The sequence below is a fragment of the Leucoraja erinacea genome, chromosome 1 (assembly GCF_028641065.1).
Source record: "Leucoraja erinacea ecotype New England chromosome 1, Leri_hhj_1, whole genome shotgun sequence".
NCBI lineage: Eukaryota > Metazoa > Chordata > Chondrichthyes > Rajiformes > Rajidae > Leucoraja > Leucoraja erinaceus.
Window position 1 is genome coordinate 27,513,560 of NC_073377.1, and position 19,679 is coordinate 27,533,238.

At 42.0% G+C, this 19,679-nt stretch overlaps 1 protein-coding gene across 4 annotated transcripts in view; it reads left to right on the forward strand.

Moving 5' to 3' along the window:
* The first annotated feature begins 3,448 nt into the window (after positions 1 to 3,448).
* rai14 (retinoic acid induced 14) overlaps positions 3,449 to 19,679 on the forward strand; it is a 201,415-nt gene continuing 185,184 nt past the window's right edge. Inside the window, exons 1-2 of one of the 4 annotated variants that reach the window (XM_055631960.1) lie at positions 3,449 to 3,608; positions 4,408 to 4,485. In XM_055631960.1, coding sequence (XP_055487935.1) covers positions 4,450 to 4,485 — 36 coding nt within the window. In that variant the 5' untranslated portion in view covers positions 3,449 to 3,608; positions 4,408 to 4,449. Of the gene's footprint in view, positions 3,609 to 3,650; positions 3,691 to 3,845; positions 4,225 to 4,407; positions 4,486 to 19,679 lie in introns of those variants that run through there. The other 3 variants (XM_055632031.1, XM_055632023.1, XM_055632015.1) reach the window with 3 other exon arrangements.

Below are 19,679 nucleotides of genomic sequence, written 5' to 3' on the forward strand. Positions count from 1 at the left end.
TTTGTAGGTTAATTGGCTTGGTATAAATGTGAATTCTCCCTAGTGTGTGCAGGATAGTGTTAATGTGCGGGGATCGCTGGTCGGTGCGGACTCGGTGGGCCGAAGGACCTGTTTCCATGCTGTATCTCAAAATTAAGCTAGTCAGGGATTAAAACATTTTGTGAATTTCAATATTCAGCAGACAGTCAGAATCGACAGAGAGCTCATGTTTCCTGATTTGGAGAGGTTTCATCATGACAAATTTGTCATGCTTGCAACAGCTCTAAAGCAAACACAGATTCTGGAAAACTGGGAAAGGTTGGAAAAAAGGAAATGTCTGTAAAAGGCAGGGCAGAATAAATGATAAAAAAAATGATGGTGGCCGGCATAGGGAGTGGTAACAATAAATAGAAATGAGCTGCGAGACTATAGTAACTCTAAAAAGCAGAAACTACCATCTGGTATTTGAAAATGGGAGTGTAATTATGATCTGAAAGTTTTGAACTCAATCTTGGGATTGGAGGGTTTTAAAATGTTCAGTTGCAAAGGAAGCAGAAGCCAGTGGAGGTGAATAAGGCTGACAAAAAACATGAAATTCACAAGAGGGGGAATAATGTTACTTCTTTAAGGGGCATAATTCTGCAAGTGAACTGGCAATGGAATAAACAAGCAAATAACCAGAAGGTTAAAATGATTTCAAATAATGACAGGACAGGAACGTTCAGCAGTTTAGGCAGTATTTGTGACGAGCATGCATTTTATATTTTTATTTGATACTCTTTAAGGAACCACGCAGAATGTACAGGGAACACAGAATTCCTGTGCTATTAAGCAACCATCCAAAAGGATATCCAAAGTGTAACAATATTACAAAATATATGTAGACGTATAATGTATGCCAGTTCTAGGTTTTGCATGATCAAAGTTGCTCAGTAGGCTGCATGTTAATGTTGTGAATGGGTTGCAAGATGGTAATCACTTTACCAGATTTTGGATTGTTATTTCCAAGTGTGTTTTAAATCCTGAAGGAATTATGCTTATCCATCTGCCATATAGACTATACCAAATGGCTAGTACTTTCTAACATTATGGAACAAAATATGAGCTGGAATTTCCTTAAAAATGATACCATTGTGCAACTGTAATTTCACCAGATGGTGATTTCTGCTGCACTTCCCGAATAGTAGCAAAGGTAATTCCTGACCGCAACACATTACTTGGTATAATGTAAACAGTGAATAATATAAACAGTGAATCCTTCAATTCATAGGAGACCTCTTTTATGCAGAAAAGTGTGAGAATTCAACATTTGACAGAATTGTAGGTTTCTGCTGAAGATTCCCTTGTAAGATAGTGTCTTGGTATCTATCATCTGTTGATTAAAAAATGTTTCATTTTAGATTTTCACTCGCAATTTTCCTTGTATTGTAGCGTTTACATTCTTGTTTTGTTTATTCTTATATCATGGATTAGAATTTAGTTTTTTTTTGAAGAAGAATATACTTCCAATATGATAACATATTTAGATAAGAGTAATTTATTTCAGTTTTGAGTGCTTAAATGCTTCTTAATCTGTATGTGGGTTTTCCCCAAATATCCCCAAATTTTCTGTTTTTATTTCAGATTTCACAGCATATTTGTTAATGTCATGAACTATCAGGAAAGTCATCTCCAGTTTTCCGAGATGTGGGACGGTATTGATTCAATTGATCTTGGGAACCAGGCGAGATACAGAATGTAGAACTAATGGAACAATTTACCAATCAGTGTAAGAAGGAACTGTAAATGCAGGTTTAAACTGATAATAGACACAAAAAGCTGGAGTAACTCAGCGGGACAGGCAGCATCTCGGGAGTGAACCACTCCTGTCTTCAGGCTTGTCGATATTGTCATGTGAGGCACCTTTTTGAGGCAGCCTTGGTAGAGAGGACAGAGCCGATCTGGACTGGGCAGGTTTACCGTAATGTTTATTATTGATGCAGGATGCAACCGGTCTTTACTAAAGCAGGTGGGTAAGTATTTTAATTCGTATTCTCGGACCACGAGAGATCTTCAGGTGTGCATGCCCATGCAAGGATAACACTGAAAAATCAGTTCCTTGGTGACTGGCAGGCCAGTCAGACTTCTATGCTTCACCCACAACACACCCTAGAAGAAGCCCACTAGAGGCAGTGTTCCCGTGCTGATTGTTATCGAGCTACGACCAGTGAACAGTCTTGGGATGCACTCAGGAAGTCGAGGATCCAATTGTACTTTGCAATATTTTTTAAAGCCTGACATATGAGTTTTTGTTTATCCAAGTCCAGGCGGAGTTTATTTGATCTGTTGTGGCAGTAAGCGACTTTTTTTTCTTGTTTGATCATTCTCAAAGCACTTCATCACCACCGACTTAGAGTACTGTATTTGCAAACCCCTCATGGTGCTGCTGCAAATGTGAATTTCATTATTTCTTTCAGGTACATATGTACATATGACAATAAAACACTTGACTCATGATGGCCTGTCCAAGGAGAGATTGAGGGAAGCATAATATGATAAAGGGATTCAACAGTTTGGAGATGGGTAGCATTCCTTGAGCTTTCTACTTGAAAAATAGTGTCATGCCAAATAGGCAAGAACCGATAATGTGAATATAAGTGGTGGAGTTTTAGAATCCAATTATAGGTTAACATGTGTGAATTTATACCTTACACTGGCCATAATGTTGTGTTTGTGATTGTGCTCAACTTGTTGAGTTTCAGGTATGGATCATCTCCTTGTCCACCAATCTCATTAATTAAATTAAAATATTGCTTTAACACAACTGCTGTGTGTAACAGAGTGCTGCATCTGGTAGATTCATGACATAACTCCAAATAGCAGTATTTCATATTGAGTATTAGTTGATATAAATCAAGTCAGTCTGAAAGGTCACGACACCAATCGCCGCTCTCTATGTTCTCCTGCGATGCTGCCTGACTCGCCGAGCTACTCCAGCACTTTGTCTTCCAAAGCATATTGCCCCTCATTTTGAGAAGACCTATTGTCCTAAAATTAGTGTTATGTAACTGCATAAATAAGTGAGCTGGGATAATTTTGCTGGGCTATAAACTGGCAGCGACTTGTAACTAATTAGGTTGTTTATTTCAAAGAGTTGGCATGCCTGTAAGAAGTAAGAGGGGGGGCGCGCGCAAATGGTCTTCTCTTAAACGATTGTAGAGTTCCAAGGCGAACCGACCCAATGGCCAGAAATTGGGGCTTCTGATCAACGCTTTACCGGACTCGTCAGTGAGAGTGAGCATAAAGTGGTCGTTTTCCGAGCGACCTACCCAGCAGCAAGCCCCAGAGAACGGCCAAGAGACCAGCGCTAACACAACAAAGGGGAGAGAACGCGGCCCGGAGATGGAACGCTGCCCGGGTCTACTCTGGGGCCGGGCCGGCGAGGCGCGTGCTCGTGCGCGTTCGTTACGGATGACGCCTACACGCTGGGTGGACAATGGCACGCGCTGCCGTTGCCTTTTCCGCCGCGAGGCAATTGGAGCGGTGTTGGCAGCAGCTCCGGCAGCAAAGTGTGTGTGCATGTAACGCGGCTCCTTACAACTTCACTCACACATACACACACACACCTTCACTTTCCACGCCGGCATGGGGTGAGTTCGCTTTCCAAGTTAAAGCACACGGGTGCACTATTCTAGCATAAAAGACAAGCTCTTACATGTTTTCTTCCAAATGGTATGTTTTGGATGCATTTCTCTCGTCTCTTCTCTCCACGGTTTGTAAATAGAGCAAACGAGCGAATGAATGGGTTTATTGTTTGCAGCAGTGAAAGTTTTAGCGCCTGTATTACCTTTCTGAGGACAGCCGCCCTAGAGCGGAGGGAAATTGAACGAGGGCTGGAAACAGATGAAGGAAGTTTGGGGAAAGAGAATGAATGGGAGAGTTGAACTCGAGCACAAAAAGAACGTCGGCTTTGCTGAGGAGGAGCGAGGCGGTGATTTATTTAAAGCCGGGAACGTATTTCTAGAAACTGCCTTGGAATTAATCACGTCGCAAAAGTTTATCGGTGAAGTTTGAGTACGAAGGTGAAACTTGTGTCAAACGCGGACAGTGTCAAACGGGCTCGCTGTCGATACTGCATCTGCGGGTACAAGTTTCAACACCTCCACTCGTTGTTTATTAAACGCTCCCTTTCTCAAATCAAAATAGTTTTGATTGATGGTAAAGGGCGAAATCGTTATGACAGCTTCTAACTTTGCAGGAATGCCGGTGAGTGAATGCACGAAAAAAAGCAGTCCAATTTATTTAGCGTAGTGCAGTCAGTACAACCGTAATATCTGGTATCACAGTAGAACATGTTCCTGGATTGTGGGCAACCATTGAAACTATGCGTCTTATGAAATGCATTTCTCAATAATATTGTAATTATGTTGTTCTGTGCGTTTTGTTTAGATTTTGCTGAAATTTCGTGCTCTATGGTGATATTGGACGAAAATGAAAAGCTTAAAAGCCAAGTTCAGGAAAACTGATGTGAGTACAGTAGGGACGCCTACACACTGTAACTGGTTGACCTCTCACAATGAACAATGGCTTTGATTTCGACACTCATAAATTGATCAGAAATCTGTGGGAGTTTGATGCAGTCATATGATTTTTGCCTCCAGAAATGTTAACAGAGCAGATATGTTGGTCCTCGAATTATTTTTCATTTAATAAATGAATGCATTTCAAATCTGCAAAATCAGACCATGCTGCAAGTACTCTACAGGCCAGGCAGCATCAGGGGAGAGAAATATTCATCACAATTGGAAAAGAACGATAGTGGTGTGATGTTTGAGGCTTTTAGCTTGGCACATGAATATGCAGAGATGGAGGAGAAGGGATTAGTATAACCTGGCATCATACTAGCACCAACATCACAAGTATTTTGGTCACAGGAACAGAATTAGGCCATCCAGTCCATCAGGTCTATTGCACCATTAAATCATGGGTGATTTATCTTTCCCGCTCAACGCCATTCTCCTGCCTTCTTTTCATAAAATTTGACACCCTGGGCCGAAGGATCTGTTCCCATGCTGTACTATTCTACAAAGTATAATTTATTTTACTATATCAACGTCTTATTAGACTCCCAACTTCTATACTCAGTGTCAGCCTCAATAGAGTGGTTGTAGACGGGATGTTTCTAGTAGAGGGAGAATCTAGGACCAGAGGCCACAGCCTCAGAATAAAAAGTCATGCCTTTAGAAGTTAGATGAGGAAGAATCTCTTTAGCCAGAAGGTGGTGAATGTGTGGAATTGATTGCCACAGACAGCGCTGGTGGCCGTCATTGACTTATTTTGAAAGTAGAAATTGATAGCTTATTGATTAATAACGGCATCAAAGGTTCCACGGCAGAAAACCAGGGAATGCCGTTGAGAGGGAAAATAGATCTTACATGTTCGGATGGCGGAGCAGACTCGATGGGCCAAATAGCCTAATTCAGCTCCTATGTCTTAGACTATGGTAAACTATTATTGTAAACTTTCACAAAACTGTTGCTATGAATGTTTGGAATAGTGTCACATCTCCAGTAAAGATCCTTGATAGTAATTGAAATTGTCCTGATTTCATCACACTTAAATAATGTTTGTTCACTTTTTAAGCAATAGTTCCTGCAGAAAATATTTACCAACATGGGGTGACGTTTCGACCCATCTGAAGAAGGGTCTCAACCCGAAACGTCGCCCATTCCTTCTCTCCAGAGATATTGCCTGTCCTGCTGAGTTACTCCAGCTTTTTGTGTCTACAATGAAATATCTCAAATATTTATTTGATTGGTACCAAACTTTTCTTTTCCAGTTGTGATTTGCTTCATGGATGTTTTCCTAGAAATCAAATCAAATGTATGCCCTAGACTTATTATAAAAATTGTGTTGTGAAAAACTTCCAAAATTGACAGATTGATAAGATTGAAAGGTAGTCCATCATGTGTAACTATTGCATGTAGCATATTTTAATTGAAATAATGGACCAATCACAATATAACCTGGCATCATACTAGCACCCAAAGTGATTGCTGATTTTTACTCAATATGCTTCACAGTACTTGAAGATTAATATAAATTTACTTTCTTGTGATGAGGTTGTTCAAATCTCCATCCTGATGACATTTTCCAATGTAATGCTGATATTTTAATTTTCTGTGCTTAACATCTATTGTAAAAGCCTAAACAGTTTTGGTCTCAAGGTAGTGTTTCGTATCTTTTGAATTTACACATATATGTTCTGTTCAAAGTGGGCAAGAATTTGTTTGGGGAATCTTAGAAAGTAGGCATATTTCACTCAAACAAAAGGTAATATTCTCTATATTCTCCACTTGGCTCCTGTATGGGGATCATGTATTCTAAGTCTAGAACAAAGGGTCACAGTTTAAGGATAAGGGGGAGGTCTTTTAGGACTGACATGAGAAAAACATTTTTTACACGGAGAGTGGTGAATCTGTGGAATTCTTTGCCACAGAATGTAGTTGAGGCCAGTTCATTGGCTATATTTAAGATAGTTAATGTGGCCCCTGTGGCTAAAGGGATCACGGGTTATGGAGAGAAGGCAGGTACAGGATACTGAGTTGGATGATCATATTGAATGGCGGTGCAGGCTCGAAGGGCCGAATGGCCTACTCTTGCACCTATTTTCTATGTTTCTATGTTTACACTCTGATGATCTCTGACTAACTGTAAAAACTTCAGTATACAGAGGCTAAGTGATTCCTTAAAGGAAGGATAATGTGTAAGCTGTACTAGTGATTGAAATCTGCATTAATGCAGAATAGAGCAATTGTGCATATGTTTAACAATCACTGGGAACTTTGACTTTTGGCTTTATGGCAGGATTTTCATTCTCTGTAGCACTTTGGCAGTATAAAACCTCCCCAAAAGAAGTTGTCAGCAGAGCAGTATGGTAATTCCAGCTGCTGCCACTGTTCTCTGCTACTTTTCACTGCTGGATTGAGTAGGTTACCCAAGGTCCATACTTGGACAGAGGACTTCAGTTATAATTCTTTCAACTCCTGGAGCAGGCATAGGCACTTGTCTGCATCGCAAGTTTCTTTAATATGCGGCCACCCTCTGTCTTCACTAGTGTTGTATTACTCCTTACAGAGACATAATTGGGAATGTCCTGCCAAGAGTGTCCGTGACTATCAGGCACTGAAACGTGCATCCTGTGGGGGCTGTTGTTCTCTGGATGCTCCAGGCTCCTTTGTAGTCACCGAGTCACCATTCCACCCCTCGCATATCATTGCAGCATCCACTAAGCAGAAACAATGCCCCATAGCTGGAAAACTATCCTGTGTATATTTGTTTAAGGAATGACTACGAAGGTTGCAGTTGCTGGGCCAAACATACAGTGGCTTGCAAAAGTATTCATACCTCTTGAGCTTTTCCACATTTTGTCACGTTACAACCACAAACGGAAATGTATTTTATTGGGATTTTATGTGATAGACCAACACAAAGTGGCGCATAATTGTGAAATGGAAGGAAAATGATACATGGTTTTCAAATTTTTTTTACAATTATAAAACTGAAAACAGCTACAGGAACTTCAAATGGAGCAAAGTAATGCCATTCACTAATATACTGTAGGTTACCCAGAGAAAACTAAAACACTAATCAACACTAAAACACTTTCAATTGAAGTTAGTGATATTTGAGGGACTTTTATAGATTAACACTGTGAAAATCTTGTCAAATAGTTTCTAAGCCTAAATGCTTTCCTGCTTGTTAGTATAGATAGTTTTGGAACTGGTGACCACTCATAGGTTTTTCTTAAAGACAATTTATCTAAAAGTAATTTGTATTTGGAGGTCCAGTGCCAATGTAAGATATAAAAAGTGTAAGTCTCTTATCAATAGATAAAGGTGCTGCAGTCCGTCTCTCTTTTAAGTTTTTGTCCTGTTGAGGATATAGTTGGTTGTAGTTTATATATTGTTTTTAGCTGTGTATATGTGGGGGGCGGGGAACTTTTAAATTTCTTCCCTGTACGGGGGACCCAACCTTTTTCTTGTCGGGTCTCCGCTGTCATTGGGGCCTAGCACTGTGAAGCGACCTCCAACCGGAACGACCTGGGGGTTCTAGTCGCGGAGCCTGCGGACTCACCATCGTGGAGCTGGCCGGCTTTGGAGCGTGGAGAGCTGTGGTGGAGCGTGGCTGCGACCCAACTTCAGTGCTTCGGAGCCTCCAGCCGCAGGCTTGGTGGGCGGTGACATCGGGAGCTCGTGGGTCCCTGGTGGGAGACCGCTTTTCGGAGCTTGCGCAACGGCACTTCTCCTGCCCGAATTGAGGTGGTTGAAAACGACCAGGAGCGGGGCCTTACATCGCCCGGCGCGGCCTTAATGGCCGTGGGACTTGCCATCACCCGCCGGAGACTTTAACATCGGGAGAAGAATGGAAAACGGGTGAGACAATGACTTTGCCTTCCATCACAGTGAGGAGGAGATTCGCTGTGATGGATGTTTGTGTTAATTGTGTGTCTTGGTTTTTAAAAAAAAATTATTTTGGTGGTGGGAATATGGAATGAGCTGCCAGAGAAGGTAGTTGAGATATAACATTTTAAAATGTGCTTGGACAGGTACATGGATAGGAAGGGTTTAGAGGGATAGGGGCCAAATGTGGGAAAGTGGAACTAGTTTACATGGGGCATCTTGGTCGGCATGTACTAGTTGGTTTGGAGGGCATGTATCCATACTATTTGTGTCTATGACAATTATCCTGGGCATGGGTAAACTTTGTTGCCATTGTGTCAAAATCTGCTAGGAATGAAGATAGACATTGGCAGCAGTACTGAGAAGTATAGAGTATAGAAGTGCATGGGTGTAGATCTCTGAATATAACAAGACGGGTAGAGAAGGTAATTGTGGAGGCTTTACTCAAACCCGGAGTATACAAATTGGGAGACTATACTAGAATCGTACAACACCCACTTCTCCACAGAATAATGTACATAATCTTACTCGCTGTGTTAGAGGAAGCTTGTGATAGTATTGAAGAATACACAAAAGATATCTTAAAGTCCGTGTCAGCTGGAGAACTCCAGCTGTGAGGAAGATTTGAATAGGTTGGGGTGGTCTTTGTGAAATAGCATTGGCTGAGGGAAAATTTAATTGAGGTATTTAAAATCGAGAGAGCTAAATAGAAGATATAGGAAAGACCTAGTTCACTTTTGAAATTAACCCAATAGTGAAAGGAAATAAATTTAAATTTATTGATGAGATGATTGGAATGGAAATGGAGCCATTTTTTACCACATGTAGGATCCGGTACTCGTTGACTGAACTTGCTGTCTGATCTATAAGGCAACAAATGTAGATGATTTCCAGGTGATCTAAGGCCAGATAGCACTGTTCTTCAGCATGTCCCCTATGGATTGAATGGCTGACTGTGTGCTGTGTATTCCTACGATTGTCTGCATATGTGTGCATAAAGCTATATTTAACAGGTCAAGAGGTCTGGTGTACTGCATACAGTTCTGGTTGACACACTGGAAGGATGTGATTACATTGGAGAGGACAGAGGAAATTTGTCGAAATGTTGCCCAGAATGGAGTAATTGTGTAATGAAGAAATTCTGGAAAGACTGTTTTTCTTAAAGGGGGGGGGGGGATGTGATTGTGGTACACAAAATGAAGAGGGCAATGGATAGGATAGAAAGCAAAGCATTTATTTATCCCCTTGTGCCTTAAACTAGAGAGCAAAGCTTTAAAGTGAAGTGTAAGCATTTTAAAAGGCATCAGAGGAAGAGTTTTTTCACCTAGAAATCTGCAATATACTGAGGGGTGGGCAAGACCCTTGCAGCATTTAAAGAGTATTTGGATGAGTACATGGGTCACCAAGAGCTGAGAGACTCTGGACCCAGTGAAGGTAAATGGTGTGAGTGCTTGAACATTGTGGGCCAAAGATTTTGTTTTTGTAATCTATAGTTGTGTGCATCCAGAGGTAGGTGCTATTGTTTTAGTTTAGAGATATAGTATGGAAACAGGCCCTTCGGCCCAACGTCCGTGCTGAGCAGCGATCCCAGCACATTAACACTATCCCACACACACCAGGGACAATTTATGCTTATACCAAGCCGATTAACCTACAAACCTGTACGCCTTTGGTGTGCGGGAGGAAACCGGAGCTCTCAGAGGAAACCCACACACGTCACGGGGAGAACGTACAACGTCTGTGGAGACAGCACTCGTAGTCCGGATCGATCCTGGTTCTCTGGTGCAACTCTACTGCTGAGCCACCGTGCCACCCAGAAATTCAGAACACATTCAGAAATTTTAAAAAAATGTATGGCTTATCCTAAACCTTCTCCGAGATAACTATACATTCTGGTGTTGGTTTTACAATGTTTCATTTGTTTGTTTAATTGGACACAATCTCAAAAATGAAAACTGTTTTACTTTGTTCAGTTGGTAAATAGAACCACTTTTTTGTAATCATTGCATAAACGCTAGCCTCCAGAGAATGGTTGGCATTTCGTTACATGTTATGATAATTCGGTAAAATGCATGGGAACAGGGAACCCTGCATTATACTCTTCAATTGTACAACAACATGATGAAGGTGGACCATTGTATCATTACTTTGACACTTGTACAGTATTACATTGGTAATTGTACAGTTATTTAAAGACCATTAATACATAATAGTTTGGCAGATTGTGGAATATCTGGAGTGGATGATGGGGAAAAGAGAAAGCAGTGTGTGACATCCATACTACTGCACAGAACTAATTGCTTGTTATGAATTATTGGCAAAGTGATATCTCAAAGCTTTTGGCCTTTATAAGAAAGAAATGATTAAGAAAGAACTGCAGATGCTGGAAAAATCGAAGGTAGACAGAAAATGCTGGAGAAACTCAGTGGGTGAGGCAGCATCTATGGAGAGAAGGAATGTGACCTTTCGGGTCGAGACCCTTATTCAGACTGATCAACAAATACAGACTAAGAAACAAATGAAATTGTTTACATTGTTTAAATGATATTAAGGTCTAAGTTACATTGTTCCACATCTTCTAGAGAATATGCGGAGATGATGGTTTCCCTGGCTCTGATGTCTAGAACCAGGGAAGGGGGATGCGGTCTCGAGATCAGCCACTCGGGACAGAGGTGCGAAGAGACCTCCACCCAGAGGGGAGTAAATATTTGGAATTTTCCACTTGAGTGGGTTGTTTGAAACTCAGTTGCTGAATGTATTCACGGACCAGTTGCTTTTTGGATATCCAGGGAATTGAGGTATAGTGAGGGAAGGTAGAACGTTAGAAGAACAACCATAGTCCTGTTGATAAACTGCTGGAGGAACTCGATAACACAAGAGATACCATTCTAACATCTTCAGACTCTTGTATCTCCATAGACCTATTGAATGTTGGAGGAGGTATAGTGGGGTGACAGAATGGTCTACTCACCATGTCCAAAGGGAGTGAAGGCCTGATTTGCTGACTGACAGATGTACTGCACTATCCCTTGCAGTGTTGAGCATATTTTTACATGCAGTTGTCATTGTATCAACATTACATTTATTGCTAGTGATGGTGGATGAACTACACAGGCAGACATTGCCCAGTTACTCATAGTCATAGTCATGGAGTCATAGAGTGATACAGTGTGGAAACAAGCCCATCGGCCCAACTCGCCCACACTGGTCAACAATGTCCCAGTTAGTCCCACTTCCCTGTGCTTGGTCCATATCCCTCCAAACCTGTCCTATCCATGTACCTATCTATAACTGTTTCTTAAACAATGGGATAGTCCCAGCCTCAACTACCTCCTCTAGCAGCTTGTTCCATACACCCACCACCATTTGTGTGAAAAAGTTACCCCTCGGATTCCTATCTTTTTCCATTCACCTTGAACCGATGTCCTCTGGTCCTCAATTCCCCTTCGCTGGGTAAAAGACTCCGCATCTACCTGATCTATTCCTCTCATGATTTTGTAAATCTCTATAAGATCTCCCCTCATCCTCCTGCGCTCCATGGAATAGCGACCCATCCTACTCAACCTCTCCCTACAGCACACACCCTCTGGTCCAGGCAACATCCTTGTAAATCGTTTCTGAACCCTTTCAAGCTTGACAATATCTTTCCTATAACATGGTGCCCAGAACTGAACACAATATTCTAAATGCAGCCTCACCATCATCTTATACAACTGCAATATGACCTCCCAATTTCTGTACTCAATCCTCTGACTGATGAAGATGAAAGTGCCAAAAGCCTTTTTGACCACCTTATCTACCTGCAACTCGACCTTCAAGGAACCATGCACCTGTACTTCTAGATCCCTCTGCTCTACACCAATTCCCAGAGGCCTACCATTTTATGTGAAGCTCCTGCCCTTGTCTGACGTCCCAAAATGCAACACCTCGCACTTCCCTATATTAAATTCCATCAACCATTCTACTGCCCACTTGGCCAATCAATCTAGATCCTGCTGCAATTGTTCGCAACCATCTTCACTATCTGCAAAACCACTAACTTTTGTATCATCAGCAAACTTGCTAATCTCGCCCTGCGTTCTCATCCAAATCATTGATGGTGATGACAAACAGTAACGGGCCCAGCACCGTATCCCGAGGCACACCATTAGTCACAGGCCTCCATTCTGAGTAGTAGCCTTCCACCATTACCCTCTGCTTCCTTCCATGGAGCCAATTTGCTATCCATTCAGCTATCTCTCCCTGGATCCCATGCTATCTAACCTTCCAGAGAAGCCTACCATGCAGAACCATGTTGAATGCCTTACTGACGTCCATGTACACAACATCTACAGCTCTGCCCTCATCAATGTTTTTGGTCACGTCTTCAAAAAATCAATCCAATTTGTGAGACATGACCTCACAGGTACAAAACCTTGCTGACTGTCCCTAATCAGCCCTTGCATGTATATCCTATCTCTCAGAATACTCTCCAGTAACTTACCAACTACAGATGTTAAGCTCACCGGCCTATAGTTCCCAGCATTTTCCCTGCAGCCCTTCTTGAAAAGAGACACAAGCTTTGCCATCCTCCAGTCTTCCGGCACCTCTCCTGTATTGAAGGATGACTTGTAAATTTCAAACAGGGTTCATGCAATTTCCTCTCTAGCTTCCTGTAATGTCCTCGGGTATATCTGATCAGGCCCTGGAGATTTGTCTACCTTCAAACACAACAATACCTTCAGTACTTCTTCGACAGTAATCCTGACTGCTCTCAAGACACTTCCAGTGACTGCTCCAATTTCCTCCGTCCTACTGTCTTTCTCCTCGGTAAATACAGAGGATAAAAACTCATTTAGGACCGTGCGCATCTCCTGTGGCTCCACACAGAGGTGACCGCTTTGATTCCTGAGAGGTCCCACTCTCGCTCTAGTTACCCTTTCCCCCCATGTATTTATAAAATCTTTTGGGATTGTCTTTAATGCTACCTGCCATAGCTATCTCCTGGCCCCTTTTTGCCCTTCTGATTTTCTTTTTTAGTTTACTCCTTAGCTCCCTAAGCCTCCAGAGATGCACTTGATCCCAGCTGTCTATACCTGTCCCACGCATCCTTCTTGTTTTTTACTAACTTCTCAGTTTCCCTCGTCAACCAGGCTTCTATCATTTTCACTCCCTAACTGACTGGCCTGGAGGGAAGTTAGCTAGTGGCTGCAAAGAGAGCGGATCCAGTTTGAGAGGAAGAGACAATGCTGTGTTTTTAACACAGTAACAGAATTAGTTCATATTGTTCTGGGGCAAGTCCACATTCAAACTGGCTAAACTTGTGAAGAAAACACTGACAGGGAACTCAAAGGCAACATCTACGGAGGGAAATGGACAGGCAACGATTTGTGTCAGGATCTTTCGTCATTCTGGGTCTTGACCTGAATTTATTTTTTTGTCTATTTCCCACTTCAGTTGCTGCCTGATATGCTGAGTTCCACCAGCACTTTGTTTTTTGCAGCTAAACTTGTGATATTGTTTACAACATTTCCCATCTCCCCCCCCCCCCCCCCCCCCCCCCCCCCCCCCCCCCCCCCCCCCCCCCCACCCCCCCCCCCCATCTCCCCCCCCCCCCCCCCCCCCCCCCCAATCTTCTATACTTGCAAATGAGGCAGTTCTCTATTGATGTTTTCTGTATATGAAATCCACGTGGTAGGTCATAGAAGGAACAATAAAAGTTAAATGGTGCTTAGGTCACCTTTTTCTGCTTATCATTCCAGCATGTTGGCTCACTCTCAACAAGGATTTTAATTATTTATTAATTTACTTGGTACAAGGGTGGCTGCAGCAGAGCAGTTTCCTTCTGCAGTTTATTATCATTCCACCTCGAACCTCACTCCAAAATAATGTCTTTGTTTTATTTGCCACGAACCTCAGGAAGGGTGAATTACTGAATTCAATTAGCCTACCAGTGTGTTGGTTAGGGTGAAGAAATAAATCAGAGTACCCAACGCGTGGTTTGGGGAAGAATGTGAAAATTCTGTATGGAAAGCACTGAGGTGAGGACTATACCCATGTCCCTTGAACAGTGAGCGTGCAAAACCAACAGCTGCACCACTGCTATCCTTTCGATTTTCATATTTTCAGTGTGGTTTAGTGAAACAATGACAACAGAAGACCATTGGGTCGTGGGTGGCAGGAAGAATATCCCAGCATGATATCGACCTAGCTGCCATGTTGGTTGTAAGGCCCTTATGGTTATGCTACACTGCTGCCTACATTTTTATTTTCAGTCCTCCAATATTTCTTCAAATATTTTGGTTTGCTTCTGTTCCTCTTAAATTCTTGCTGTTTAAGTTCCATTTTGTTTTCTCCAAAGAGTCATATCTTCACTTCAGTACTTTGATCCCTAATCCATTGCGATTACAACCACCATCTTAACCTCCCTAATGAGATTGCTGATAAGAGGCTGTGTAAGTGGACTAGTTCACATGGTGCTCCTCAATGACTGTCAAGAAAAATAAATTACTGACGACGGGTGTTCAATGGTTAATGTTGTAGAATGATCTTTGGTTAATGACAAAAATGCTGGAGAAACTCATTGGGTGAGGCAGCATCTATGGAGCGAAGGAATAGGTGACATTTCGGGACGAGACCAGTTAATGAGTAACCTGGCAAGCTGCAAAATATGGTTGAAAAATTCTGCAATATATGGTATGAGTGCAATTTGGAATTTTTTTTTCTAATTGCCTTACAATTGTGACTTGGATGGCTATCACATGATAAGGCTGCAATAGAAAAAAATGATTTTTGACTCATTCTCCAACTATGTTCTCATTATTCTGTCAAAATCTGAGTAATTTACTTAGGAAGTTGTATTTTTTGTATTGTTATGGTTAGATGCATATGGACAAGGAGATTTTTAATTCCTGGTAGATCCAAATTCACTTCTCAGAAGACTGCTGCTTTTCTGCTGTTAAATGCATTTAACCTTGGTTTTGCAACCATGCAAACCCATCTATGACACGGGTGTGTGCCTTCCACTTGAGAAACCGAGAAGCCACGAGACAGCTTCAGGTGAACGTGTCTGGAACAACATTGGAGCACTGAGCATCCAGTTTACCATGGTGTAACGCTTGACCAATGTCTTACCTCAAGACCCATATTGAGAAGTCAACGACGAAAATGAGCGCATGCAAGAATGTTGTTAGTAAGCTTACCAACACAAGATGGGGTTCTAGGCCACAGACCCTACATTCCACTGCCCTAGCCCTCTGCTATTCTACTGCTGAGTATGCATGCCCAGTATGGGAAAGATCCACCCATGCCAAGAAGCTGGACTCAGCCCTCAATGCCCTAACGGCAAGTAAGCAACTCCCTCCTGGTACAGACGCAAGTTGGGCCAGATGGAAATGCCTCAATCGATTGAGAACTGGTGTTGGCAGAGCCAAGGAATCTTTAAACAAGTGAGGATATAACTCCAACGATATCACCTGCAAATGTGTTATTGTACCACAAACAATGGAACACCTGCTGAAATGCCTTCAACTGGGAAACTGCCGATCTCACTTCCTACAATGAAGATGCCGAGTAGTGTGTTCAGCTCTGGCTGAACAATATCTAATCTTGTGATGTGGACTCGATAAGAAGACCTTGGTTTTAATTACTAGTAGGTTTTCTCATGTTCGCACCTGCATTGATGACCGGGATGTGTTCCACCAGGGATCCCACTACTGGCCACATCTTCCCATCTCCACCCCTTTCTCCAGAGACCGTTCCCTCTGAAACTCCCTGGTCAACTCGTCCCTTCCCGCCCAAACCACTCTTCCCTAGGTACATGCCCCAGCAACCATAGGAGATGCAACACCTGTCCGTTTACCTCCCCCCTCTACTCCATCCAATGACCCAAACAATCTTTCCAGGTGAGGCAGAGGTTCACTTGCACCTCCTCCAACCTCATCTACTATCCGCTGTTCCAGGTGTCAACTTCTCTATATTGGCGAGACCAAATGCAGGCTCGGCGATCGTTTTGCTGAACACCTCCGCTCAGTCCATCTTAACCCACCTTATCTCCCGGTGGCTCAGCACTTCAACTCCCCCTCCCATTCTCAATCTGACCTTTCTGTCCTAGGCCTCCATTGTCAGAGTGAGGCCCAGTGCAAATTGGAGGAACAGCACCTCATATTTCGCTTGGGTAGTTTACACCCCAGAGATATGAACATTGACTTCTCTAACTTCAGATAACCTTTGCTTTCCCTCTCTATACCCTCCCCTTCTATCTTTGTCCCGCCCCCTCCCTTGACATCAGTCTAAAGAAGAGGCTCAACCCAAAACGTCACTCATTCCTTCTCTCCAGAGATGCTGCCTCACCTGCTGAGTTACTCCAGCATTTTGTGTCTATCTTCAGGGACATCCCAGCTTAACTGGGACATGTTGACTATTGTTTATAATTTGCCAGCCTAATTTCCAATACTAAGGATTTCAGATCAAGAATGTAAGAAACAGATCACCTGACACTTTGAGGCTGCTCTTTTTCTCATCAATATAATGGCTGATGTGCTACCTAAGTGCCGCTTTCCAAGACCATCACTTGCTTACACTGTTCACATGTTCCACTGGATTCCACTTCAGACTCCGCATCACATTAAATACTTGGCCTAAACCCAATCTCAATTTCTTGCCACAGACCCTCTTGCACAATTTATAAAGGATCATTGGTTCTTTTCTGAATGTTCCCCCCTTTTTCTTCCCGAGTTTTGCACTGATTCATCGAGCTACTTATGCTTTTATTTCTTGCGTGTCACCCAAACCCTTGTACCTGTGTAAGCTATATTACTTCCTTTTCAGTTATGCTTGATTTTACTTGCTTATATTTGGCAATAGAGTTTCTAACATAAATCTAAAAAGTAAATAATCACACTAATAAGCAAATCTTGTATAGACAATAGGTGCAGGAGTAGGCCATTCGGCCCTTCGAGCCAGCACCGCCATTCAATGTGATCACGGCTGATCATCCCCAATCAGTACCTCGTTCCTGCCTTCTCCCCATATCCCCAGACTGTTATTTTTAAGAGCCCTATCTAGCTCTCTCTTGAAAGCATTTGGGTCCTTGTATTTGGGGTCCTTATATTTTTCACATCCAGAATGATAGTAAGACCCAATGAAAAATGTATCCTTGTCTTCTGTAATATATCCTGTAGTATTGCTGGTTTATCCTTTGCATTTGGTAGGCTATATATGTTTTCAATTAAATAGAAAACACATTTCTGGCTCATAGTATTTTTCAAGTAATTCAACTCCTGAATGTTAGGTGTGAAAAAATGAGTGAACTTCATTTTTTAGGTGTAATTAAAAAAAAAAAAAAACTCAGAACATAGAACATAACACCCAGAGTTGTGAATCTGTGGAATGTGGGGGGGAAAGCCAGAACGGGGTACTGATTTTGGATGAAGGAGCCTTGATCATATTTAGTGGCAGTGCTGGTTCGAAGGGCCGAATTGCCTACTCCTGCACCTATTTTCCATGTTCTATGTACAGCACAAGAACATGCCATTTGGCCCACAATGTTTGTGCCAAAAATAATGCCAAGACCAATTCTTATCTGTCTGTTCATAATCCATATCCCTGCATTCCCTACAGATCCATATGCCTATCCAAAAAGTCACTTAAATGGCACTATGGTATCTGCCGGAAATACCATTCCCGGCAGCCGGAGCACTCCAAGTACTTATTATCCTCTGTGTATATAAAAATAAATTGTGCCAAACATCTTGTTTAAACGTTGCCCCTTTACCTTTAAGCTAAGCCCTCTGTATTTAATTTTTCCATCGAGGGAAAGGGGATCTGACTGTCTAGCCTCTCTGTGCCTCATAATTTTATGTACTTCCTCGGGTCTTCCCACAACCTCTGGCATTCCAGGGAAAACAATCCAAGCCTGTCCACCTGTCCCTGTTGCTAATTGCCCCCCCCCCCCCCCCTATTCGGGCATCATTCTGGTAATACCCCTCTGCAAAACCTCCACATCCTTTCCATAGTAGGGCAACCAGACCTGTGTGCAAACTCCAAATGTGCTGTTTAGTACAAATTTTAAATTCCACCAGGTGTAGGAACCTTCAGTTGATCAAATTGAAATTTTACACAAAACCTCTGTCCATGGTATCCTAGAAAACTTGCAGATGTTGATCTTTAGGCAACTTCCATAAATGGCATTAGGATAATCCAAAGTGTTTTTGATATCCATTGAAAGATAGTGAAGTAATTTCTAAATTGTGTCATCTCTATTCAGTTTATCACTGGCTGCAATTCAGATTGAGGAATGAAACGTGATTAGATAAAATCCATAATTTTTCTTCCATGAATCAATGGAGAAGTGTTCCTAAAGCATGGGAACAATAATATTTAAAATGAATAAATTGCTGGACAGGTTTGTGTCGATGGGGATGATAACATTGGGCAATAGAAGTAAGATGCTTAGATCCTTTGTATCTTATTGTTTGGGTCTTTTGTACTGTGACTGTCTTTTCCATGAATAAAGCTGTATGTGCCATAATCCTACCTGTATTGCCAGAATGGTTTGTCAAGATAGTTTATTATCTTGGAATGTGGGTGAGGTAGGAAGAAAGTTTAGGGAACATGGAACATTCCTGTCGGAGGTCCATAGGGAGAATTAAAAGTATTGGTCTAGCTAAACAATAGAACAAATATTGATCATTTATCAAAGCAGCATAGGCATAAGTATTGATGATTGAACTTTTAAGTATTGATGATTGAACTTTGAAGGTTTGAGCAACTGGTTTGAATTCATTTTAAGGGATCTGGGCATTGTTGCCAAGGCTAATATTTATTGCCCTTCCATGTTTGCCCTTGGTAAGTCGTGTTCTTCATGTGCAGATACTTTCAAAAAGCTGTTGGGTAGGAGTTCCAAGAACAATGAAAAAAATAGCAATGTATTTCCAAATAAGGATGCTATGTGACTTGGAAGAGAACATACAAGCAATTATGTTCCCAGTTCTCATTTTCTTTTGTGATGGGGGTTGTGGGTTTGAGAGTTGCTTATTTTGTAGATATTAGAGCACTGTACTGCGGTGAGCTTTTGATGGAGTACCAGTTAAGTGGGCTGCTTTGTCCAGGCTGATGTCACGCTTCTTGAGTATAGTTAGGACTGCATTCATCAAAGCAAGTGGTGAGTATTTCATTAAGACCATGACCATAGGGAACATGGAATGCTCCTGTCTATTCTCCAGTGGAAGAATTAGAAGTATTGGTCTCTCTAAATAACTTGCACATGTTGAAAGTCAC